Raw genomic sequence first — 26,786 nt, 5'->3', positions numbered from 1 at the left:
CTCTCCTAGAGGGCATTTAGCGTACCCAGTTGCTGGCTGGTAAGAGAAAGCCTCCATCGGCCTCAGGAGCACTTCCCTAAAGCTTCTCACACACCCTCTCCAAGTGCCCTGTGCTCCCTTGACGGTAACATGTACAAGATGAGCAAACATGTCGCCAGTGGAAGCGGGTCCATTACGGGGACTGGGGCACTGCCCAACCAACCTGGTTCTGCTCTCATCCAGCTTCCGCCTGCCTGCCTGCTTGCATACATCCAGTCCAGGAGGTGGCGCTAGCTCTCAGCCACCGTTAACAGCCACATTCACTAGGAAGTGACCCATCTATGAAAACAACACATAGGTGGCACACACACACACACACACACACACACACACACACACCCTGCATGGTCCAGAACTGAACTGGAGCATCCAGACACAGTCAGCTCAACATGTTTTGCCGCCTGAGGCAAAGGACAAGATTGCATCTTCCTCCCATTCCATGTAAAGAAATTGACCAGGTTGGGGATAAGACAGTGTCCTGCCCCAACCTGAGGGCAGCAAACAAGCTTCTTGGGGGTGGGTGCATAGCAGTTTGAGCATCATATACACCAACATCTTGCTCTGCTTCCCTGGCCTCCAGCACCTGCCTCCTGAATTGACTGACTCACATTGTCAAATGGTAGGGCCGGCCCTGCAACGACATAAGGGGGCCCAGAGGCCTCCTTTCACAGTGATACAAAAGGAGGAATTTCAAGAACCGAGGCCCCGAAGAACAGCATAATTTCCTTGTCAACACACAGACCACAAATGCACACACACACACACACGCGTACGTGCATGCACAGAGGGAGAAAGATTGGTGCTGACATTTGGTAGTGCTGCGTTTATTAGCTCCGCCCCCCCGGGCTGAGTCTGCAAACAGCTTTGCAGAGGGCTGTGTTGTCATGCTAGCCTCCGTAATGGATACTGGATCTACGTGCAGTATTCCAGCTATGCGCCACATGCGTAAATATGATAGCGAACATGGGCCGCCAGCATGGCCCATGCAGGGATTGCTTCTCGGAAACGCTCCCTCTTTCAGAGCAAAGGTTACGAAGCAATAAAACTGTCGCAGAAATATGTCACTGGTTGTCCCGCACCAACCAACAGCAGATTGTGTCTTCTTCTATGCTCTTACTATATAGGTCACACTGATTTCCCTTCCAACAGTGATATAAATATCTTACTTGCAGCGCTAAATAGTAGTTTCCTAACCAGCGTTTCCGTACGAGCGAGGGCAGAAACATTCCCTGCTTGGAAAACTTTGACTACGCAACGTTCTGTCTCACGACAGAACTGTAAAACTGTTAATTCTAACCTGGGCATTCAGCAACTGAGTGTCAGGTCCGAAATATATCCGGACAGATCTCAGAATCGCATGGTTTTAGAACTGGTGGGGCTCGACGCTTGTATCACTGTTTAAGCCTTTCAGTGGCTGAGATTTGAGTTGCACTATGCTGAAGAATTTCACCTGTCCTGGGAACCACAAACCTGCCCATGTTTTCATCTAAAAGGAAAGCTGAGGCGGTCATCTTCATCACAGGCCATTCTTAAAACTGATTAGAGAATGCCTGAACTAGAACAGAGACACAATCCTCTGCCTAGTTACCCAGAAGTAAACCCCACTGTGTTCAATGGGACCGACTCTCAAGAAAGTTATGCTTGAGATTGCAACTGCAAGAACGAAACAAGAAGATTTCTAAAAACAGAACGCGTTGGGATGTTTTCTTGCATCACCTGGTTTTTCAGCCTACTGACTCTCGTAGCAGCAACGCCACGAGAAAGCATTGATCGAGTGCTCAAATCCCGAAAGGGAAGCTACCCTCTAGGATGCGAGCTTGGTCACTTGGGTTGGTGACTGATTTATCACTGCACACACACGCAGAGGGAGTGGCAGCTAGGAACACGGTAAAAGCGTGGAAAGGTCCTTTGGCACGGGGTCAGCTCTTAAAGTTTCACGTCCCCCAGCCGGGCTGTGGAATCCGCCTCTTGTTTGTGCTTTCCAGCTGCACAGCCACTTCTTCTCAGCTGAGCAGTCTCCACTGTTCAGGACCCCCTGGCTTAGGAAAGCGCAGTCTCCATCTCCTTCCACCTCAAAACTGCAAAGGGAGAGGAAACAGACACGTAAACAATACAGCTGTTTGCCTGCAAAATTTCAGACGTGCTTTCCCAACCGATAGGCCCAAAGCGACATGCACTATTAGTTTACTTATATATAGCTCAGTTGGTAGAGCGTGAGACTCTGAATCTCAGGGTTGTGTGTTTGAGACCCATGTTGGGCAAAACATCCCTGCCTTGCTTGCTTTGTGCTGTACTCAAAGCTGTCGCTTGCGGCTTCTCTGGAGACCCGATGGAGAAGTAAGATCTGCTAAGAGCAGGGGTCAGCAACCTTTATCAGCCGTTGGCCGGTCCACCGTCCCTCAGACCATGTGGTGGGCTGGACTATATTTTTTGGGGGGAAATGAACGAATTCCTATGCCCCACAAATAACCCAGAGATGTATTTTAAATAAAAGGACACATTCTGCTCATGTAAAACCACACTGATTCCTGGACTGTCCTTGGGCTGGATTGAGAAGGCGGCTGGGCCGCATCTGGCCCCTGGGCCTTAGGTTGCCCACCCCTGGCTAAGAGTGTTAATGCTGTGAACCCCTCCAGCATGTGCTCAGGCTGTATATATGGGTCGATAAAACCATATAAGGTGAAAAGGTAAAGGTAAAGGAATGAAATGCAGGAATGTGAGCAGTTGCCCAGTTGTGGGTGCTCAGGCATGAAGAACTCACAGGTTGTTGAAATCCGTCCCATCGGTCCATTTCCAGCTCCCTCCCGATTCTCTGAGGAGGCCAACCCAGTGGTCAAAGGGGCCTTTGTCTTGCATGGCGACTTTCTGGTTCCGAAAGAGAGAGAACGTGGGGTTCAGTATATTTCAGGGCTGGATTTTGTACATTTAGGATAGCCAAGGGACCTGACTTAAGAATAACTTGTTTGTTTCTAAATGCTGGGCCAGCTACCAAATTTATGCATATTATGTGTTTATATGAAAACCAGAGGAGAGGTGAGAGATAATAGCTAGGTTTCATCTCAGGAGCACTGAGCACCAAGCTCACATATTTGTTTGTTTGTTGGACTGGTCAAAATACTTAAATGCCACGATTTCGTACTATCTAAGTGGTATAGGAGTGTCTGTGCATGTGTGCCTACACACACACGATAAAAAACCCTCATAAAGATAAAAATCATAGATTACTGTGCTTGGTGACATAGAGAAGCTTTCAGCCAATGTTGTGTGTTCAGGGAGGCAGGAGAGGATACAGTGGTGCCCCGCAAGACGAATGCCTCGCAAGACGGAAAACCCACTAGACGAAAGGGTTTTCCATTTTGGAGGTGCTTTGCAAAACGAATTTCCTATGGGCTTGCTTCGCAAGACGAAAATGTCTTGCGAGTTCCTGCGGGGGTTTTTTCCTCCCCCCCCCTTTCCCAAGCCGCTAAGCCGCTTATCAGCTGATCCCAAGCCGCTAAGCCGCTTAACAGCTGATCCGCTAAGCCGCTTATCAGCTGATCCTAAGCCGCTAAGCCGCTTAACAGCTGATCCGCTAAGCCGCTTATCAGCTGATCCGCTAAGCCGCTTAACAGCTGATCCGCTAAGCCGCTTATCAGCTGATCCGCTAAGCCCGCTAAGCCGCTAATAGCGCTAAGCCGCTAATGGGCTTGCTTCGCAAGACGAAAAAACCGCAAGACGAAGAGACTCGTGGAACGGATTCTTTTCGTCTTGCGAGGCACCACTGTATATGGTTTATTAATATTCTTATATTAATATCCTTATATCAATAGTAATATCCTTATTAATATTGTTTATATAATATACTTAGCAGAGTTTCACATTCCCCTTTTAATGCACAGCAGGTAGCTGGTTGCAGGCTTGTTTAAGTCTCTCAATATCATACAATTCAGTATTGAATTGTATGTTCCTGGTAAGTCCCCTTTGTATCCCTCCTAAACGAATAAATATGTCACAATCTTGTGTGAAGTACTAAAAGAAGTTTACTCACATCATCATCAGTTCACAGTTGGATCCCTGAAGGCAGACTTAGTTACAAAGTAAAATACATTTGGAACTATCCCATATGGGGATAGTCCCAGCGTCTTCTGTTGGCTGGAAGTCAACAGAGCATCTTTGGCTAAAAAGCTGCTCCAACGATGGAGGAAGTAAAAAAGAGTCGAAGAGAGAGGGGGTGCTGTGTGCCCTGTCCTTTTGTTCCCTGGACAGGTAAGGTCACGCCCACCTCTAGTCACATGCAAAGGAAGTATGTCCCAGCCCAGGAGGAAACAGGAAGTTCCGACTGGCTGGACCAAACATTCCCTCGCTTGTCCACTCTAGGAAAACAAGGAATGTTGCACTTGACTGCTACTTATGTATCACATCCCACTTGTTGAAACATTAAAACTGAAGACACATCTTCCAGTTTGGATACAGCAATGCAGGAACTGCTGTCACGATGCCTTCCAAACATTGCTGGACTTCAACTCCCATCAGTTCCAGCCAGTGGGAGTTGTAATCAGACAACACCTGGAGCGAACCACATTGGCTACCGCTGCATATTAACAGGACGCATGCTCTGAAAAGAAGCCTTCAAAAAAGTATAAAGCATGCAATCTGAGCAGGCCCCTTCTCTTACCAGTTTCTCCAAGTCCCCAACCACAGCCAGGGAGGCACCGAGCGAGGAACAGTGGCGCTGGCCAGCATCCCAGGACCCTTCCAGTTGCAAGACGTGATAGCAGCTCCCTTGGTTCACAATCCAGCCAGATGGGCAACAAGGGGCTGGTAGCTCAGCTTTAGCCTCTGACGACGAGAACCAGCATTGTTTCATTTGTTATAGAAACCTGTCCGCTTCCCGAGGGACTCAGGGGGCATGGCAGGAGACACAAAGATTCCCCACCTCCCACAATGCAACTGGCCAGTTGTCATGTAACTCCACCCCTCACGGTACTCGCTCCCACCTGTTGCTATTCTACCTGATCATTATATAAATGCATTATATGACTGTCCTGAACCGCAGTCCGAAAGGTGGGATCCTGGCAGCAGTAGGGTGCAGGGATACCAAAGAAGGATGTCCACAACACCAGAGTGATCAGCTCTAGTGCTTTATTAAAGAAAGGCACATAATTACCTCACACTGGTGCAAGGTGAGGATATATATAGCAAGAGTAATAAAGAAAAATTTGTTATTTAGGAGATCTGAATTTAATTCTAAATTATATACCAGAAACGTGGGAGATTACAAGGGGTCAAAAAAAATGGATGTACCGTGCTATATTAGAAGCAAAAAAACTTGTTCTGATGAATGGGAAGAGCTGCAAAAAGATTCCATTGAGCACACGGATTGATAATATGGACAGACTAGTTACATACGAATGAATTGCATATCGACGCAAATTAAGAATGGATAAATATGAAGAAATCTGGAAGGATTACTTAAGAGATAAGGCGGAAAGTGGTGGGAAGTAGGGGGGAGGAGAGGTGGGGAAATATTGTTAACAAGGTGTAGTTATAGTATATCAGTACTCAAATCTGAATTGTTAAATTGTGTTATTGTGGTTTTTGTTGTATGTGGTTTTTGTGGTTGCTGTCTGTATTGAAAAAATGATTAAATAATTTTTTTAAAAAGAAAAGAAAGGTGCATAATTACAGCAAATCAGCCTGCTTTACAGATGCAGGATGGGCACCGCAGCAAGGAGATGGCATGTCTGCACCCAAGCAAACATTCATACATTCTGTATACACAAAGCAGCACACGTCACTCTGGCCAGGGCTTCCCTTCATTTCATCTGCTGTCAGGCTTTGGGGAAATGGCTTCCTCCCTCCCTTTGGCCGTGGATAAGCAGAACATAGCAAAAATAGTCTCTTACCAGTTAAAGAGATGTTTAATGTTCATAGAGAAAAACAAAGATTCCATTCTCGGAGGAAAGATGCCCCCAATTAAGGTTTTCACCCACTTCCCTCTTAGCTACCCCCATCACTTCCTCATCTGGCAACCTGATCTTGCAACCATTTGGCCTTCTGCATAGCTACCTTATCTGCTCTCCTTGACCTTAGAATGAGCGCTGGGACACTTTCCAGCAAAAAGGGAGTCTGTTAATTCTCTCCCTGTTCTTCTTCTCCTAGCTCTTCCCCACTCAGTTCTGCCCAGCTGTTGTCTTCCGAACTATGCCCCTCTGCAAACCACTGCTCCAAATCTATACTGCTCCACTGCTCCTGGGCAGCCTCAGGATCCTGGTCAGGAACAGGAAGAGGGGGAGGCTCCCACCATTCCTCATCAGAGCAGGACTCCTCAGCCTGGTCTCTAACATCTGCCCAGGTGAGGTCATAGGTGGCAAATACCCAAATCTTACAGATAGCTCCCCTTTTCTGGGCTTTTTGGAGCCCAGCACCCCAGTCCCACAGATAAGGGTAACATCAAAGCAAGCCAACTAGCTTATAGTGAAGCAAGCGAATATAATAATTTATGAGCTTGTTGCTGCAACAACTACCAATCTTTTGACGGTACCCGGCTGATTCCTACTCACTTGTGAAAACGAAGATGGTTGTCACCAAGCCCACAATCTGGATGATGAACAGTATCAGGACGATCCATGTTATGGAATTTTGGACCCTGGAGTTTGATGGAGTGTCTGTGAAGAAAGGGAACACACTCTGCTTATTTATTTAGGGGTTTGGGTTTGTTTGTTTGTTTGTTTGCTTGCTTGCTTGCTTTTGCTGCGTGCCTGAATTTCTGCTCCGTATATGCTCCCAAGGTGATGTATGACTAAAGCAACAACAAACACAGATTCTAAACCAATACGACTTTAAAAATACAATAAAATCAATATAATACCAAAACCCCGGGAACCCCACCACCAGGCAGAGTATAAGACAGCCATGCCACATAAATCCAATCATAATAAGTGCCAAAACAATCTCGTGAGCCCCATATCCAATTGCCACACCAGCAGAGTCAATAATAAAATATCAAGCTGTTCAATGCCATGATTGATGGTTAAAACTATCACAATATTATATTGTTTAAGAGGCCCAGGGAGAATAATCTTATTTCACTGATTTCTCTCTTTTTTTGGGGGGGGGGGGGAATTATACAAAACAACAACAACACAGAGTTTTTGTTGTTAGGAAAGCAATGGGACAATGCACTGAAAAGTGTGGAACGAACGAAGATGTGTAAATATCCCGCAAGCAAATCAGGATTGCTCATTGTTGAGATATGTGGCTCTTACGTTCTTAGCAAAGGCTTTTTACCTTCTTCCTTGTTTTCCTCCAAGTTGAAGTCAACCTGTGGCTCGATCAGCATGAGCTTATCTGCGCTGTCCTTCTCATTCCCACCAAGGACCTCTCCTTTGAAGGGTAAACACAAACCAACACTGGTAAGAGGCAAGATGGCGGCTAGAAACCAACAATGATTTCTGACCATATCTTCCACAGCCGTTGGAAACATTTTGTCCAGATATGTACAGTGGTACCTCGGGTTACATATGCTTCAGGTTACAGACTCCGCTAACCCAGAAATATTACCTCGGGTTAAGAACTTTGCTTCAGGATGAGAACAGAAAATGTGCACAGCACAGCACAGCAGCAGCAGGAGTGGTGCTTCAGGTTAAGAACAGTTTCAGGTTAAGAACAGACCCCCGGAACGAATTAAGTTCTTAACCCGAGGTACCACGGTATTCATATCCAGAAACATTTTATCTGGATACGTATTTTCTTCTGTATCCAGGTTTCACTGGTAAGCAGTGAGATCAGGTACGGGGCAACGTTTAAACTTTTGGTGGTGACTGAGAGAGCTTGGAGACTGTGCTTTGCAACTAATACTGCTTTTGTATCTGCTCACCCTGTCTGTTGGGGAACAAAAAAATGCTCACACTGATCCAGCTAGGGACCATATGCCAGAAAGGAGGTTTTTTCTGTGCATGGAACCTAAGCTGGCTATCGGACTCCATGCCCAAACAGATGTCACATGCAAGATTTCCTATTCTGATCCAACCAGTGGTGTAGCATTGGAGGCCACAGGGGCGGCTGACCCAGGCACAAAATTATTAGGGGTGCGAAATTTCAACACCCAGTACTGCCTCAGTACAGCTGCTTGCTTCCATTGCTGGGCTCTGTTGAAAACAGCTTCTCCATGCGAACCAGGAAGTGACCTCTCCAGACATTGGAACTACTCTTATTTTCTTATCTCTGCAGCAGCGGTCTCCTGGGTGATGCCGATGCCGCTAGGCAGTTGAATGTGCATGCGTACTCTGTCTGCTTCCCTTCCTCACACCCCTCTACATGGCCCCGGGCACCGGCAACCCATGCTATACCACTGGATCCAACACTCAGGGATACACAAGTATAGTTCACTTTCAAAAGGCATGAAATCATAGGGGGATGTATTCAGTATCCTTTCCTCCCTCTCCACCCCCAATAAGTTGATTAGTGCAATGGCTCCCAGTGTTTCCCCCCATCGGCCACTTGAAAATTGCTGAGGGTCTTAGTGGCTCACATCAACCTGTTGCAGCAATTGCAATGCACTGTGCTAGGTACTAGATTCACTATTTAATTGCATCGAGATTAAGCTTCTTAATAGTGTAGTGGCACCCTCCCTGTGGAACGCCCTCCCACCAGATGTCAAAGAGAACAACAACTACCAGACTTTTAGAAGACATCTGAAGGCAGCCCTGTTTAGGGAAGCTTTTCATGTTTGATGTATTACAGTATTTTAATTTTTTTTTGGAAGCCACCCAGAGTGGCTGGGGAAGCCCAGCCAGATGGGCGGGTATAAATAATAAATTATTATTATTATTATCTTAATTCTGGCCTCCCATCAGCTTCACTGCTAATCCTCTCCACCCCTTTTAAGTGACTTCTACCCTGTTGCTTCTGGTCTGTCCTGCTCACCTTCTGGGTGGTCTGCCAGGTCCTAAGAACGATGGAGCTACTGTACCCCACTGTTCTTCACAGACATGCCACAGAACGCCCTGAATTAAACTCAGTGGTCCGTGGGCCATAGTTTGGGAATCCCTGGATTAGTGCAATTTTTCTTTCTTATTTTTTTGGGGGGGGGGAGAGCACCACCATAATTATACTATACTTAGCATTTTACTACATAGGAAAAACTACCACATTCATGCATATTTATGTTCTAAAACAGGCATAGGCAAACTCGGCCCTCCAGATGTTTTGGGACTACAACTCCCATGATCCCTAGCTAACAGGCCCAGTGGTCAGGGATGATGGGAACTGCAGTCTCAAAACATCTGAAGGGCCGAGTTTCCCTATGTCTGTTCTAAATCCAATGCATGGTTTCCGTTTATCTTTAAAATGTTCTCTTTCTTGTCTGCCTTCACTCGCTCTAACCAATTCTGGAAGCCTGTACATTGTTGCTACCTTCCAGATTTTTGTGAGCTATTCTTTCACTGTCGACTTATTTTTCCCGTTTTTGTGCTGCAAGCCTTTGAAGAGCTATGCATGCGACTTCCGGTCGGTGCCAGCGCTTAATGGCGGTCCTACCTCCGAGCTCCGGAGAAGGACTGCTTCGCAAGTTCGGGTCTTACCCGCTACGGCAAGCGGGGGACCCCTAAAATCCCAGGCGCTGAAGCCTGAGAACAAGGAGACTCGGTGGGCACCTTCGCGCCCCCCGGTACCGTGAAAGAGCCTTTTTAAAGGCTACGGATCGACATCGGGAGTGAGCGCGGTGCTGAGAGTCGCTACCCAGCCTGCGAAGTGAAGCCGCGTCGCCATAAGCGGAGAGCGCCGATTCCTTCCTGAAAAGAAATTCGGACTGATTCCCCGTGAGTAAGAACTGAAAAATAACTGGGACTTTTTCAATTTTAAAAATTGGGCTAAAAACGGGGGAGATTTAAACAAAGGAAGTCTGCCTCCCCCCGACCGCATGAAAGTGAAAGCAATGGAGCTTTAAACCTGCATCCGCTTAAATCCGTCCTTTGATCAGCTAAACCGGACATTTAAACCTTTGATCTCCCCTCTAGCAAGCAGGGCAGAGGGGAGGCGAATCTGACCATTAACTGCATGACTTATTTGAAGGAAAAAACCTCTGCTATCTCATCTATTTGAAAGTCTGAAACGGTCTGCCTTTTTAGTACATTGAGCTGACTTTTCCCTGTGAAGTGACACCTTGATACAAAGTTTCCACAGTGCCTGACTTTTGTACATTTTAAGAAGAAACAGTATAAACAGTATACTGGGCAACTGTGGCAATTGGAAGCTATAAGACTTTAGTAACATTGATTTTGACTGGGTTAATCTCCTTTCTTTCTACATCTTGGATGGTCTCCTTTGTTCATGTATTTGGAAATTTCCTTCTATGGCCATTTTGATTTGTTCCCTCTAGAGGATAAAGTGAAGTCCAGCACGGCCTAAGACAGCGGAATTTTCCAAGGGAGAATAAATCCCGTGGGAATTGACCTTGACATGAGTGGGCCACAAGAAGAGATAACTACAAGAGCCAAGACCAAGCAACAACAACAGCAACAGCTGCAGCTGCAACAAGCAAAGAAAAGAGGTTCAATCTCAGGCGTAACAGCCGGACTAGCTGGAACAACAGGACAGGACAAAGGAGCAGCCGTTTCTATGGAAGCTGTGACAGAAGCTTTGCTTAAGATAAACCAGACTCTGGAGTCTTTGACAAAACAGACTTCAGAGAACACACAAAAATTAACAGAAATATCAACAAGATTAAACCAGAATACAGAATCTATAAACAAATTGGTCGAGGAAAACGCCACCACGCGTCAAATTGCCGAAGAGGCCAAAGCCACAGCTGGAGAGACGCAGGAGAAATTAGAGCCACTTGCCAAGAAGGTCTATGAGCATGATGCAACCTTGGCCTTGTGGGAGTTACAGAGGAAAGAGAGAAACTTAAAATTAAGACTGATTCCGGAGAATGAAAGTGACAACCTTGTGGAATATTTGACACGGGAGTTTGCGGATTGTTGGGACCTGGAGGAAGACGATTTCAAAATTACAACTGCCTTTAGACTGGGCAAAAAGCAAGATAGAAAGACACCAAGAGATTGCTTGATCACACTCAGATCTAAGGAGGAAAGAGATAAAATTTTAGGACTACACTTTGGAAAAGCCCTGCAAATTGGAAATTCAGCTGTACAGATCTTTAAAGACATACCAAAATACATCTTGGACTTAAGAAACTTCTACAAGGATTTGGTTCTTTTGTTAAAGAAAAATCTTATCCGCTTCAGGTGGGAGTTCCCACAAGGACTGTCATTCGACTACAAGGCAAAGAAAGTGAAAATAAAGACAATTCAAGATAAAGACAAATTTTTGGCAAGATATCAAGAGGACTTACAGAAGGGGACTGTGGACGCACTTGCAGAACAGAGGAGAGCACTGGATATCCTGAATCTCTCGTTTGGACAAAAACCACCACCGTCAGAAGAAGAGCAACAACTTGGAGCTGTTGGAGGAGCCTTAAGAAAATAACAAGATGGCTCTGCAATTCCTTAGTTGGAATTGTAATGGACTGAATGGGCCTTTGAAGAGAAGACAAGTATTTCATATTTTGAACAGAGAACAATTGGATTTGATATGTTTACAAGAAACTCACATAACTAGAGCCCACAGGAGATTACTCACAAATAAAAGGTTAGGACAAGAATTTATTTCATCAGACAAAGTTAAGAAGAGAGGAGTGGTAATATATGTGAAGGAGAAATGGGCTCCAAAAATGATATTCAAAGATGAACAAGGGAGATATCTGGCTGTGGAGATACAAGTACAAGGAGAAAAACTTTTAGTTGTTGGAATTTATGCACCAAATGAAGGCAAATCTGACTTCTTTAAGAGACTTCATGAAACTTTGACGGACTATCTGGATTACAACATGATAATCATGGGAGACATGAATGGCGTGGTCTCCACTAATATGGACAAGGCACAAAGACTAACAGTCACTAAAGAAGGGAGACTCCCTAAGACTTTTTTCGAAATGACAGAAAACATGGACTTGATAGACATTTGGAGAACAAGGAACCCTCTGGAGAGAGAGGGAACCTTCTTCTCCCAAGCAATGATGACCTGGACCAGAATTGACCAAATCTGGGTTACTAGTGGATTGGCTCCAAAGATTAAGAAAGTGGAAATCTGCCCAAAAACCTGCTCCGACCATAACGCCGTGAAGATGGAGATGAAACTCACAATAACCGGTCAATTTAGATGGAGAATGAATGACACCCTCTTTCGAGATAAGGAGATTCTCACGAAGGCCCGAAAGACCCTAAAAGACTATTTTGAAATAAATTTGAGGACTGACGTGGAGAAAAGAGTGATCTGGGACGCAAGTAAAGCTGTTATGAGAGGATTTTTGATCCAACAAAATTCAATAAAGAGGAAAAAACAAAATGAGAAAAAAGAGAAGATCTTGGAAATGATAAAGGAAGGAGAGAGGAAACTAAGAACAAAACCAAAGTCTCAGGACATTTTAAGAGAGATTAAGTTATATCAAACTCAATATATGGAATTGATGAACCAAGAGATTGAATGGAAGATAAAGCAAATGAAACAAAAGACTTTTGAATCAGCAAATAAATGTGGTAAACTTTTGGCATGGCAATTGAAGAAAAGGCAGAAACTAAATACAGTTACAAGCCTAGAGGTCGATGGAAAGAACATATCTAAACCTAATGAAATTAGAAATTGCTTTTTAAGTTATTTCAAAAAACTTTACACCCAAGGCCCGCAAAATGAAGAAGATATAGACAAATTCCTTGGAAGATATGGATTACAAAACATCTCTCAGCAAAGTAAGATGGACTTGAACCAGAGAATCTCAGAACAAGAGATAGAGGCTGCCATTCAGAATATGCAACTGGGCAAATCTCCGGGACCAGATGGACTGACTTCTAGATACTACAAATCGCTGAAGGAATGGTTGATTCAACCACTAAGAGAAGTTTGTAATGAGATTCTTGAGGGAAAAAGGGCACCTGAATCGTGGAAAGAGGCATATATTTCACTCATACCAAAGTCAGAGACTGAAAAGACTCAACTCAAGAACTACCGCCCGATATCACTCCTCAATGTGGATTACAAAATTTTTGCAGACATTTTGGCAAAAAGATTTAAAAGAGTTTTGATGGAGAAGATTCATAAAGACCAAGCAGGCTTTCTCCCTAAAAGACACCTAGCAGACAATGTAAGGAATGTAATAGACATTTTGGAAAAGCTGGAGGTGAATATAAACACTAAAGCAGTATTGATTTTTGTGGACGCGGAGAAAGCCTTTGATAATATCTCTTGGAGTTTTATGAGGAAGAATCTTCATGGGATGGGGGTAGGCCAGGGTTTTGAGAATGGTATGGCTGCAATATATTCCGAACAAAAAGCTAAGCTGATTGTAAATAATGTTGTGACTGAGGAACTTAAGATAGAAAAAGGAACTCGGCAGGGGTGCCCAATTTCCCCATTACTTTTCATTTCGGTTCTGGAGGTGTTGCTGAATATGATAAGAAATGACCAGCAGGTCAAAGGTGTGCAGGTCGGAGCTAAACATTACAAGTTAAGAGCGTATGCAGATGACCTAGTATTGACTTTGCAAGAGCCAAACACTAGTACGAAAAGGGTTTTAGAAATAATTCAACAATTTGGCCAGGTGGCTGGATTTAAGTTGAATAAGCAAAAAACTAAAGTCTTAGGGAAAAACCTAACAGATATGGAAAAGGAGAAATTTCAGGAGGAAACAGGTTTGACAGTGGTTAAGAAAGTCAAATACCTAGGGGTTTATTTAACACCTAAGAATGTCAATTTGTATAAGGACAATTATGAAAAATGTTGGTCAGAGATTAAAAAAGATTTAGAAATATGGTCAAATCTGAAACTGTCAATGTTAGGCCGAATTGCAGTAATTAAAATGAATGTATTGCCTAGAATGTTATTTTTGTTTCAGACCTTGCAGATTCTTGACAAGATGGAATGTTTTAAGAGGTGGCACAAAGACATTTCGAAATTTGTCTGGCAGGGCAAAAAGCCCCGAATTAAATTCAAAATACTGACTGACGCTAAAGAAAGAGGGGGTTTTGCCCTGCCGGACCTAAAATTGTACTATGAGGCAGCAGCGTTTTGCTGGCTGAAAGAATGGATGCTCCTCGAGAACACGGACATCTTGGATCTGGAAGGCTTCAATAATGCTTTTGGTTGGCATGCATATCTTTGGTATGACAAGGTTAACAGTACCTTTAAAAATCACATTGTTAGAAAAGCATTATTTAATGTTTGGATAAGATACAAAGACTTATTGGAAAATAAAACCCCTAGATGGGTGTCACCAGTGGAGGCTAAAGCAGTGAAGAAACTCAATATGGAGGTCGGATGGCCGAAGTATTGGGAAATTTTAGAACAGGATGGAGACAAGTTTAAACTACAAAGTCAGGAGAAATTGAAGCACAAAGTAGAAAATTGGTTTCAATATCGCCAAATAATGGAATTTTTTAAACAGGATAGGAAAATCGGTTTCCAAGTGGAGAAATCAAAACTAGAGACCGAATTGCTAGAACCCAATACTAAGAATTTATCTAGAATGTATAACTTGCTGTTGAAATGGAACACACAGGATGAAACAGTTAAATCTGCTATGATTAAGTGGGCGCAGGATGTTGGACACAACATTATGTCAGATGACTGGGAATGGTTATGGAACACCGGTATCAAATTTACGGCATGTAATGCCTTAAAGGAAAACATTATGAAAATGGTATACAGGTGGTACATGACCCCAGTCAAGCTGGCAAAAATCTACCATTTGCCCGATAATAAATGTTGGAAATGTAAAGAGACTGAAGGTACTTTTTATCACCTTTGGTGGACATGCCCGAAGATAAAGGCCTTCTGGGAAATGATCTATAATGAAATGAAAAAGGTACTTAAATGTACATTTTCTAAAAAACCAGAGGCCTTCCTCTTGGGCATTGTCGGCCAATTGGTGACAAAGAAAGATAGAAATTTCTTTATGTATGCCACAACAGCAGCAAGAATACTCATCGCAAAGTATTGGAAGACACAAGATTTACCTACTCTGGAAGAATGGCAGATGAAAGTGATGGACTATATGACACTGGCTGAGATGACAGGCAGAATCCGTGACCAACGCAAAGAGATGGTGGAAGAAGAATGGAAAAAATTTAAAAGCTATCTTAAGGTCTACTATAAACTTAACGAATGTTAAAATGTTGTGGTTGCTAGAAGTAACAGGGTACAGGGATACAAGGTTAGACAATAAAGGAGGACTAAGACGACAGAGATTAGAAAGTAACAACTGGGAGTTGCTAGTTCAAAGATGGACACTGGGATGCAGAGAGGGGGGGTATGGGGAAGTCCAAGAAAAGAGGTTTATGAAAATATCTTTGAAATTATTTTGTATGTTTGTTTTGTTTTGTGTTTGTTTGTTTTTCTTAAAAATGCTGTAAAACCAATAAAAATTTATTAAAAAAAAAAAAAATGAAGAGCTATGCATGCAGAGTTGAATCCCCACCTCCACCTCAAAAGATACCAGTTCTGCAAAGCTGCCCTGGTATATCTCCCTCCCCTTGACAGGACATGGAACCATTAAACGGCGTGAGGATAAACCTGTGGTTTTACTTCAAGACATTTATCTAATTATTCCCATAACGTTTGCTTCAGGATATCACAAGCCATGCACTTATCATCACAAAATGCTACATTTCTTTACCGTTTCCTTTGATGCAAGTTGCTGTGTTTGAGTATCCTATAATGCCAGAATCGGAAGGCTTTGATCTTGGAAAACTGTCCTCCCATCTGGGAATCACAGTGTGTGATGAATGATCCCAGGATTTTCTGCAGACTGAACAGAGTGGGGCTTGATCCTCAACACAGAAAAGATTTAATATTTCCTTGTGTATCTCACAGATACTCTGAGCTGACTGTTTTGTTTCATCCACTGTGGTCAGCCGGGTGGCTTCTTCCGTTTCCCCAAGAGGTTCGTAAGAGCCTGGATTCTTTCTCAGAAAGATTTCTCTGCATCCAGGGCAGGCGACTTTCTCCTTTAGTTCATCCACCCAGGATTGGTTGGAGCACGACTGGCAAAAGCTGTGCCCGCAGGGTTGCATGGCTGGGCCTTGGCAAGGCTTCAAGCAGATCGAACAAGCCCTTTCCCCACTTTGACATGTTAGAGAGTGCGCATCCATCACTCTGGCTAGAAAGAAGAGAAGAAGAAAATTCTTACATGTCTAGTAAGGAGCATAACTGTAAACTGGTTGTGTTGCAGCATGAGTAGCCAAGATGTTTTTGGACTACAGCTTGCATTAAGGTAAAAGGTCAAGGGCCCCTGGACAGTTAAGTCCAGTCAAAGGCGACTATGGGGTTGTGGCGCTCATCTCGCTTTCAGGCTGAGGGAGCCGGCGTTTGTTCACAGGCAGCTTTCCGGATCATGTGGCCAGCATGCCTAAACTTCTGGCACAACAGAACACGGAAACCAGAGCACACGGAAATGCCATTTACCTTCCCGCCACAGTGGTCCTATTTATCTACTTGCACTGGCGTGCTTTCGAACTGCTAGGTTGGCAGGAGCTGGGACAGAGCAACGGGAGCTCACCCCATAATGGGGATTCGAACCACCGACTTTCCAATCGGCAAGCCCAAGAGGCTCAGTGGTTTAGACCACAGCGCCACCCGTGTCCAGCTTGCATTAGCCACAGCAGTACCTATTTATCTACTTGCACTGGCGTGCTTTCGAACTGCTAGGTTGGCAGGAGCTGGGACAGAGCAACGGGAGCTCACTCCATAATGGGGATTCGAACCACCGACTTTCTGATCAGCAAGCCCAAGAGGCTCGGTGGTTTAGACCACAGCGCCACCCGCGTCCAGCTTGCATTAGCCGCAGCCAGAATGACCAATGGACAAGGAATCTGGAAGGTACCACTCTGGCTGCTCCTGCATCAAGAGCCTTTTCAGTCGAGGGTGAGCAGTAGGAACAGAAACTGGTCAGTTCAAGCTTTGGTGGAAGAGGAGTTCAGGGGAGAGAACATGCAGTTTTCAGGTGTGGGAACCACAGCTCTGGGGTAGATCACTTGCTTTGCAATCTTCGCCTTACGTTAAAAGGGATCTGAGAGCAAGTGAAGTGAAAGATTTCTACTAGAGACCCACAACACTAGGCTAGATGGAGAAATCTCTGGCCTGGTATATGGCACATTGTGTTCTTAAGTCCCAACCCATTTGCATAAACACCCCAAAGCGTCCCCATCACAGATACTCACACAGAGAGCAGAAATGACCCAGTTAGACTATACAGTACTAGTCCAACCCACCGTGATGCAGGAATCTCAGCTAAAGCATCCCTCATAGAAGGCCATCCAACCTCTGCTTAAAAAACTCTAAGGAAGGAGAACCCACAACCTCCACTGTCCTCCACACACCAAGCCTTTAGAAATTCTTGGTGACGTACCTGGAATGTCACCGTCTCGAGTTCCTCTCAAACCAGTTTAGGGGGGAAAGTTGAGCTCCTGGCTGAATCCTAGTTTTCCACCCTAACCTCAGGCCTTCTCTTGGCTCTTTCTCAGGGGCAAGGAGGTTTGGTCAGTTCTGACAGCTCCCAAGGAAACCGGCAACTAACTGAAAGGGGAGCTCAGCTCAGCACTGGACCTGGGAGGGAGCTTGGGGCGTAAGATGGGTCATTCTGCCTAGCTGAGCAGGCTAAATCGGGCCCGGCTTGGTTTTGCCAAGGCCAGCAGACATTAAATAACAGAGGGATGTCAACACGAAGGAGGCCGAGGGGTTTTTTGGAGCGACAGGCACAAGTGCGACCCACAGTGACCCATGTGGAAGGAAGGAACATTTTAAGGGAACCATTTCAAACCCTGGGCAGTAAACAGGTCATGTCCGCCAGCTCCAAAGGTTCTGAAATTACAAACCTGAATCCCCTGAGTCAGTACGCAAGAGGGCTCCTCAAAATAACGGTAGTATGAAAACCGGAATGCATTTTTATTCACCGCCGTTCTGGTTCCTGGGTCAAACGAGGACTTGGATTTTTTGGCATGTATGCGTGCTCCAGTTCCCTTCTGGGTAGTTGGGGCCTCCAGACTGTGACAGATATTTGGCATTAGAGCGCTTATGCCTTGCGTTTCATGAAACTGCAAGCGTAATTCCCTCTGCCGAAGAAGAGGGAATGCTGAATTGCAGAATAATCTCCCTTGCAGAAGAGAGCTTAAGTTTCTTGCAGAATTTGGCCAATTTGCAGAACTATCCAAAGTTGTTTGCTGGTATTTGACACACACACTCTGGATTTCGAAGGTCCACAAAATCATTTTGCTGCTGCCAGTATTCGCTCAGTGACCTGGCTCGTATGTCACGGTAAACTAAACTGTAGCTTATTGGCACTACACAAACATTACAGGCCTATAGCTTGTACTTCCCTGGTCTATTTTACTCCTGCACTGTGCTGAGCTCAGCTTAATGTGTTGACCAAAGATGGGATCATGGTTAATCTCTCCTCACCAGCCACGAGCTGTAGCCAGTTTTATTCATGGCCACTGTTGCAACAGTTATGAACTAATAAAGGCAAGACTTACAACGGTTTCATACATTAAAACTTGGAAGAGGAAGAATCTAACCACTGCAGTTAAAGGTTATGTGTTTATTTAAAGGTGTTTTCGCCCTGCTCACTGGTCGAAGAGGTTCCAAGAGCAGCTAGCATAAGAGGGCCAGTTGAAAAGTTGCAGCACAAAAGGAAAAACAACCAGGGAGGGAAGAGGAAAGTAAGCAAGCTCTGGCACCGGTTCTTACAAGTAATCACATTCTTAATAATGATGGGATGGAGAATTCGGCAAGAGGAGGAACTAAATGGAGCCACTCTCTCAGAACAGCCAAGAGAGAAGCCTTGCTTTGGCCTGATGGAAAGACTGCTGTCAAGTTAGTCCAGGCTTTCCCAAACTTGGGTCTCCAGATGTTGTTAGACTACAACTCCCATCATCCCTAGCTGGTGTGAACAGCGGTCAGGGGTGATGGGCGTTGTAGTTCAACAATATCCGAGGACTCAAGATAGAGAAAGGCTGGGTTAGTCAGCACTGGGTTAGTGTGGAAGGTTCTAGAAAGACTACTGCTAACAGGGTTGGCTTATGTCACACAACACAGGCTCGCAGATCACAGCTTGATTATTATCTACACTTATTTTAAAATATGAGCTCTCATTATTTCCAACAGCTTCTGTTTACCACAAAAATTCCTGAGGCAATATGGGATGCAACCTCTTTTTTCTTTTTTTTCATGCCCTGGCTCATGTACTCCTAGGAAAGAAGGTAAGCAGGCAAATTATTTTTCTGGCATGGTGATAAATTACAACAGAGTCCCTGTAAGCATGCCTTATTTCTCAATGGGCAAAATGAGGCTTTAGCTTTTGTTGTTGTTAAAAAAAGGGAGAAATATTAATTTCCATTTTTAACAAATATTTTAAAAACTGAAGTTTTGCACAAGATTTTTTATAGTTGCCAAGGAGTGAAGAGATCTTGTGAAAGACCTCTCTCTCTCTCTCTCTCTCTCTCTCTCTCTCTCTCTCTCTCTCTCTCTCTCTCTCTCTCTCTGTCTGTCTCTGTCTCTCTCTGTCTCTTTAAATATCCTGAGGTATGTATTGTTATTCTCTGAGAAGTAATCACTATGAGGATTTTTTTAAAAACTATCAATCGTTATAGAAATGAAATAATTAAAATCCCCCCCCCCACACACACATTATCCACCCTGCCTGCCTGCCTTCTTCTTTGGCGATCACTCGTAGCCGAGTAAGATTGTCTTCCATGAACACGGTTTTAACAATGAGTCCGTAAGTGACTGTGGAGGCCAATTCTGGATCCACACATCCTTCCACAGTGGGGACATTGGTTTCCAGGCGGGAATTGATCACGATGTGGATTTGCCAAGCGTGCCTTCCTCCTAGCACGTTTCTCCCTTGCGTCCTGAGTTCGAGTGTCTTCAAAGCCCATGACACCTTTGGTAAAGGCTGTTCTCCAACTGGAGCGCTTGCAGGCCAGTTTTTCCCAGGTGTCCGTGTTTATACTACTTTTTTTAGATTTGCCTTGAGAGAGTCTTTAAATCTCTTTTGTTGGCCACCAGCATTATGCTTTCGATTTTTAAGTTCGGAATAGAGTAGTTGCTTTGGAAAACGATCATCAGGCATCCGCCCAACATGACCAGTCCAACGAAGTCGATGTTGAAGAATCATTGCTTCGGCACTGGTGATCTTTGCTTCTTCTAGCCTGCTCCTCGCCCCCAGCCTGGGCACAATTTCGCTGCTGCTTCTTCTTCATACATGTTTTCAAAAGAGGGCACCCTTCACCCCTGCCAAGAGGGTGATGGCGAGAGTTGGGTGTGCTCTGCTTTTGAGGTGCGCTCAGTCCCAGCGGGGTGTGAGCAGCAGAAGGGTGCAAACTGGTGACATGCTCCCTTTTTTAGAGGGAGGGGAAGACGTCTGTGCAGGGAAGAAACCGAAAACAAACAGCTCGCCATTGCTGCAACAGAGGAAGCTTCCTAGCCCTTAGCCCAGGAATCCGCCTTCTCGGTCAAGATCCCTGGGGCAGGAAGAATTGGCGCAGAGCACAACTTGCTCATCCATGCTTCCGCTTGTCGCATGCCTAGGAATCATGGGTCTGTCGCAAGAAAATAGGGGTTCGTCATAGATGATCACTACTAAGCAGGGGCAATTAAAATAAGATCTGTGACAGTATTTGATTATTGATGTAAACCCCCAAAATGTATTTTCTATAGTTAAGTTTTTACCTCTATCGTCAGTACCTTTCATTTCATTGCTATGGCTAGTGGCTGATGTAAATAAAGATTCTTCTGATTCTGATTCTACTAAGCTCCTTTTTTGCATGTAAAAAAAAATAAAAGGACTTTCGGAAATGGGCAACTCATCGTTTCAACCTGCGCAACAGCACCCCCTGCAGGAGTCAGCAAAAGGCCAGGAGGCATCTGCCAAACCGGAAACATTTCATTTTAGGGCTCTCGCTTCATATTTGCAAGTGAAAAAACACAAAGTTGAACTTCAAGTAAAACCAGAAAGCAATGCCTGACCGATGGTCGGGCTACTGCGGTCACGTAGACAAGAGATTGGTAAACAGGGTCTCTTCCCATAGCTGTCAACCGTCCCTTATTTGGCGGGAAACTCCCTTATCCCAGTGCCGTTTCCCGCTGCTGTCCCTTATTGATGATGTCCCTTAAATTTCCCAGGTTTCATGCTCGCCCGGCTCGGGAGGGAAGCAGCGGCTTGGGGTCCTCCACCTCGAGAGAGTGAGAGAGCATGCGCGCACGAGCTGCCGCATCTCTGTCTCTCTCTTTTCCCCCTCAGGGGCGCGTCGTGAGGAGACGGGTGGCGACAGGCGGGCAGGCAGCCCCTCTCTTGCAAAACTTCGACTGCGCTGCTAGGGGAAGCCAGAGGCAGCGGCAGCGGCAGCGGCGGCTGAGGAGGCGGCCTGAGGGAGGAGGAAGAGGAGGGGCTGGGGAGGGACGCAGAAGGGTGGCGCTTCAGCGACCACCACGGCGCTGCAACCGCCTCATGCCAGGCTTACGGGTGTCGTGAGTGAGAGTCTCTCTCGGGCGGGGAAGGGCCGATGGAACTCCTCGCCCCAGAACGACGGCAGCCCCGACGTGCTGCTTAGCATCCCCTCCAACCAGTGCAGCATCTTAATGTAGTGATTTCCCCCTCTGCATCCCTTTCATAACTCTATTTTTATAAATAATTTGTCCATCCGTAGTTCAAATTTTTATTGCAAGTTTTCTGTCAAGCCTACCAATGTATGTAACTCTTGACAATAGCTTTTCAACTAAATTATAAACTTTCCCCATTCTTTATTAAAGAGGTCCTCTTCCTGGTTTCTAATTCTGCCTATAAGCTTTGCCATCTCGACGTTGTTCATCAGTTTTGTCTGCCCCTCTTCTTTGGTGGGAGTTGTAGACCCTTAGGATCATCTAGTCCAATCCCCTGAAAAACACAGTCAGTGGCAGCCAAAGCAGCATGGCTCCATGAGTGGCGGATTTCTGTATAAGCTAAGCAAAATCCCTTATTTTGGCTGCTGATCCCTTATTTTTGAGGCTGCTGGTCTCTTATTTTCAAATCTGTAAATTGACAGCTATGTCTCCTCCCCATGAGCTGTCGGTGATCGGGCTCTGTGTCTCAATGCCCAAGGAAAAGGGTTTTGTGGTTTTTTTAATGTAGCAATAGAGGAGAATTGTGCAAGTACAAGCCCATGGAGCAGCTTGGGAGAGGAGACAGGTCCGAGTAGCTGTGCGTAATAAAGGCGCCTGAATAAGAATGGCAGAGTCAGTAATTCACAAAGCATCATGATTGACAGGTTGGAAAATATATTGAAAAACGTGTTTTCCACACATGTCCTAGTTTCACTGGGCAACAGCTAAAATGTGTATGTACCAAAGGATGAGTGTGTCAGGGGAATACAGTTTAAAGGATGAATAAATTTCTGACTGTAAGAGCTGTTCAACAGTATCCATCCGGGGGTTGTGGGTTCTCCTTCTTAAAGCAGAGCTTGCATAGCCATCTGTCATCGATGCTTTAGTTGAGATTCCTGCCTTGCAGGGGGTTGGACTAGATGACCCTTGGGGTTCCTTCCAACTCTACGATTCCAAGTACGCTCTGGCATTTTGATGGTGATGTCATGTGGACGGTGCAAAAGGGTTTCAACCATGAGCAGCGCTGACTCTGCAGTAAACTTGTGTTTGGAAGCACCCAGGAACTTGCACCCTTGAAAGTTATTTTTCAAAGCCCAAATATAGGGATAGACCAAATGGCCTCAAAGGAACGTGGACTCAAAAAGTATTTATATACAGTGGTACCCCAGGTTAAGTACTTAATTGGTTCCAGAAGTCCATTCTTAACCTGAAGCGGACTTTCCCATTGAAAGTACAGTGGTACCTCAGGTTAAGAACTTAATTCGTTCCGGAGGTCCGTTCTTAACCTGAAACTGTTCTTAACCTGAGGTACCACTTTAGGTAATGGGGCCTCCCGCTGCTGTCGCATGATTTCTGTTCTGATCCTGAAGCAAAGTTCTTAACCTAAGGTACTATTTCTGGGTTAGCGGAGTCTGTAACCTGAAGCGCATGTAACCCAAGGTGCCACTGTAATGGACAGTGGATTGATGTTGGGGCTTGGCTCCCGGCATCCGCAGAGGCCTTCAAGAGCTCCATAGGCCCCACGGATGTCTGGCTTGGCTCCAGGCAGCGGCGAGGCCTCTGAGAGCTCAGAAAACTCACTTCCGGGTTGCAATCGTTCATAACCCCCAAAAATGTAACTTAAAATTTACAGCTTGCTATACGTTGAAAGAAAATTATATGAAAATCATGTACCGCTGGTGTCAGGGCTGCCTCAGGTCTCAGCTCACAAAAGACCAACGCCAAGTTCTTCTTATATACAAGGATGTTTATTGCAGTTCATAGTAAGTTCCACAACCGAGGCGTGCAGCCCCACGTCTGTTAGCCTTAGACCGCTGAAGTCCCCTCTGAATCCGTCCCTCCCCTACACCAGTTTAAGAGGCTTACGCTGCTCCACCTCTTTCTCTCTTTCCTTTTCCGCAGGGTCTTTCTGCCCGCTGGGGTTCCGCTCCTCCTGGATTCCCCTGACGCTGAATCCTCAGACTGCTCTTCCCCCCTCCTGCGTGCTTTGGGCCCTGGCTCCTCCCCCGGGCTTCCTGTACTTCCGTGCGCCTCCACATTTGAACTTGGCGCGCGCGCCCAACCTCTAACCTTCCTTTTGACAATTATGCTACTCCCCTCACTGCCCTCCTCCCCTCCCGGGAGAATGGCTTCCTCTGACCCCTCCTCCTTCTCTGCTGCCGGAGCTGTTTCCCCTGACACACTGGAACCTTCCCCCCCTACGCTGCGCTCTGGTGGGGAAGCCGGCCCTGATTCCCAGCTGCCGCTTTGGGGTCCCCTGCTGGCCCCCCGCTCCTGACACTCTCCCCCTGGGGCTCCCCTTGCCCTAACCACGGGCGCCCCCTTCTGGGAATCCTCTGATTCGCTGGAGAGACTCATGGAATCCCTTGCGTCATTGTCATCCTCTTCCTCGCTGTCCTGGGATTCCTCTCCATCGCTCTCCATCTCCTGCCTTCCCTGTGCCTCTGTCCCTGTACCCCTGACAGCTGGTATCTGTTACACCTAGTAATCAGCAAGAATGTATAGAAGTGCTTCAAATACGTGTTGGAAATGTAAAAAGAAAGAAGCTACCTTTTATCATATGTGGTGGACATGTGGGGTGGTAAAAGCGTTCTGGGAAATGATATATAATGAACTGAAAAAAATGTTTAAGATGACTTTTGTTAAAAAACCAGCAGCTTTTTTTATTAGGAATTATAGTTAGGGAATTACCAAAAGAGAAGAAAACACTGTTTATGCACGCAACGACAGCTGCAAGGATGCTTTTAGCCCAGAGATGGAAAGAAGACAAAGTCCCGACCAGAGAAGAATGGCAGACCAAGTTGATGAACTATGCCGAAATGGCAAAATGAAAGGGACGATCAAAAAACAGGAAGACCAAATTTTTATTAAGGACTGGAATAATTTTATAACATATCTTAGAGACCAATGTAAACAGGAATACAGAGGACGCTCGGGTTGTGAACGTGATCCGTGCGGGATGCACGTTCGCAACCCGCAGCATTCACAACCCACGTCTGCGCATGCGCAGGTTGCAATTCAGTGCTTCTGCGCATGTGCAAAGCGCAATTTAGCACTTCTGCACATGCGCGACCACAAAAACCCGGATGTAGCCCGTTCTGGTACTTCCTGGTGTTGGCAGTCCGCAACCCGAAAAAACGCAACCTGAAGCGGCTGTAACCCGAGGTACAATAACACTTGTAAAGTAACATGAACTCTGGACACTATGGATATATAATAGATATAGTACAGTAAGAGATGCAGGAATAAAATTTAGAAATGGAACTGAGGGAGGGATGTCCGAAGTTTCGAGAGAAGCTTTTGTTTTTTGTTTCGTTTTCCTTTGGAATTGTTGTTTGTTGGGTATAATCATCATGTAAAACTAAATTTAAAAATTTGCAAAACAAAAAAACAAACAAAAAACATTTACACACTACGCTGCAGTAACGTGTTTTCCGTCAATGCTAAGAAGGATCAGACAACAGAAGATGGGCAGAGACCCTGGGGGCCTGCTGCCAATCAGGGTTGGAAATTCTGGGCTAGATCATAGAATCATAGAATTGCAGAGTTTGAAGGAACCCTGAGGATCATCTAGTCCAACCCCTCTGCAGTGCAGGAATTTGCAGCTGTCCCATACGGGGATCAAACCTGCAACCTTGGCATTATCAGCACTAGGCAAAGGTAAAGGGACCCCTGACCATTAGGTCCAGTCAGTGGCGTAGTGTGGGTTGTCAGCACCCGGGGCAAGGCAAGTAATTTGTGCCCCCTAACCCGTGGATTTGCGCCCCCTAACCAGTGGATTTGCGCCCCCTAACCCAGTGGCGTAGCGTGGGGGGTGCAGGGGGGCCCGGCCGCACCGGGCGCAACATCTGGGGGTTAGGGTTAGGGGGCGCAAATCCACGGGTTAGGGGGCGCAAATTACTTGCCTTGCCCCGGGTGCTGACAACCCACCCTACGCCACTGCCCTAACCCTAACCCCCAGATGTTGCGCCCGGTGCGGCCGGCCCCCCCTGCACCCCCCACGCTACGCCACTGGGTCCAGTCATGGCCGACTCTGGGGTTGCGGCGCTCATCTCGCTTTACTGGCTGAGGGAGCCAGCGTACAGCTTCCGGGTCATGTGGCCAGCATGACTAAGCCGCTTCTGGTGAACCAGAGCAGTGCACGGAAACGCCGTTTACCTTCCCGCTTACCTTACCTTACCTTACCTTGCACTGGTGTGCTTTCGAACTGCTAGGTGGGCAGGAGCAGGGACCGAGCAACGGGAGCTCACCCCGTCGCAGGGATTCAAACTGCCGACCTTCTGATCGGCAAGCCCTAGCCTCTGTGGTTTAACCCACAGCGCCACCCTTATCAGCACTACGCTTCCTATATTCCTAAAGGTACCAGTCTAAGCTAAACATAAACAAATATAAGGTTGTCTCACCAGGCTCTCACTGCCAAAACTGTTGGGATAATCAGACCTAAGAGAGGAGGCAGATGTTCAGTGGCTGGAGGTCTGAGTTGCCTCGTCTTGGGAGGTATTTGAAAAGCCTTCCTTCGTAGTGTTCGGGTTCTTACCACGGGGCATAGACCCTTTCAGTCCAAGATAACAGAAACATGGATGGGTCATGTGATGTTTATCACTTCGGATGCCGAGTGGAACTAGACCAAACCGAAGCAATCTAGTTCCAGCGTCCCAGAAGTTCGCCTGGTGGGGTTGTGTGCATGGGAAGCTGGGTGATTTTGCTCCACCCAAGGGTGGACGGCGTGACCTCACCAGCGGTGTGCTTATCTGTTCCCAACAGCTGAGAAATTAGGTTCTGGCTTCATACCCTGTATGCAAACATCTACCCTGATCTAGCCTCATTCACTTAATTCTAAAACAATTTAAGGTTTGTAAATCCATTCGGACTAAACATCAGGTAGTAGAGCTTTCTCACAGCAAGAGCTGTTCGATGGTGGCACGGATTCCCTTGGGAGGTTGTGGACTCTCCTTCACTAGAAGTTTTTTAAGCAGAAGTTAAGTGACCATCAGGGACGCGGGTGGTGCTGTGGGTTAAACAACAGAGCCTAGGGCTTGTTGATCAGAAGGTTGGCGGTTCGAATCCCCGCAACGGGG

At 45.9% G+C, this 26,786-nt stretch overlaps 1 protein-coding gene across 3 annotated transcripts; it reads right to left on the bottom strand.

Moving 5' to 3' along the window:
- Positions 1–842: 842 nt before the first annotated feature.
- On the bottom strand, positions 843–26,289 carry LOC308580950 (uncharacterized protein). Of its 3 annotated transcripts, none has more exons than XM_081183291.1 (7): positions 26,112–26,289; positions 15,749–16,231; positions 7,309–7,404; positions 6,582–6,686; positions 4,694–4,857; positions 2,801–2,904; positions 843–2,117 (listed from the first exon to the last, which is right to left on the bottom strand). In XM_081183291.1, the coding sequence occupies exons 2-7, from the start codon at positions 16,221–16,223 to the stop codon at positions 1,916–1,918; spliced, it is 1,146 nt and encodes a 381-aa protein (XP_081039417.1). In that variant the 5' UTR covers positions 16,224–16,231; positions 26,112–26,289; the 3' UTR covers positions 843–1,915. The 3 variants fall into 3 exon arrangements, with proteins under 3 accessions (XP_081039417.1, XP_081039415.1, XP_081039416.1); XM_081183289.1 differs by lacking the exon at positions 26,112–26,289 and adding an exon at positions 17,480–17,753; XM_081183290.1 differs by lacking the exon at positions 26,112–26,289 and adding an exon at positions 17,292–17,430.
- Between the last annotated feature and the right edge of the window lie 497 nt (positions 26,290–26,786).

Source organism: Podarcis bocagei (assembly GCF_964188305.1).
Source record: "Podarcis bocagei genome assembly, chromosome: 2".
NCBI classification, from domain to species: Eukaryota; Metazoa; Chordata; class Lepidosauria; order Squamata; family Lacertidae; genus Podarcis; species Podarcis bocagei.
The sequence above is the reverse complement of the archived record's forward strand: the minus strand, read 5'-3'. Positions and strand labels throughout refer to the sequence as shown.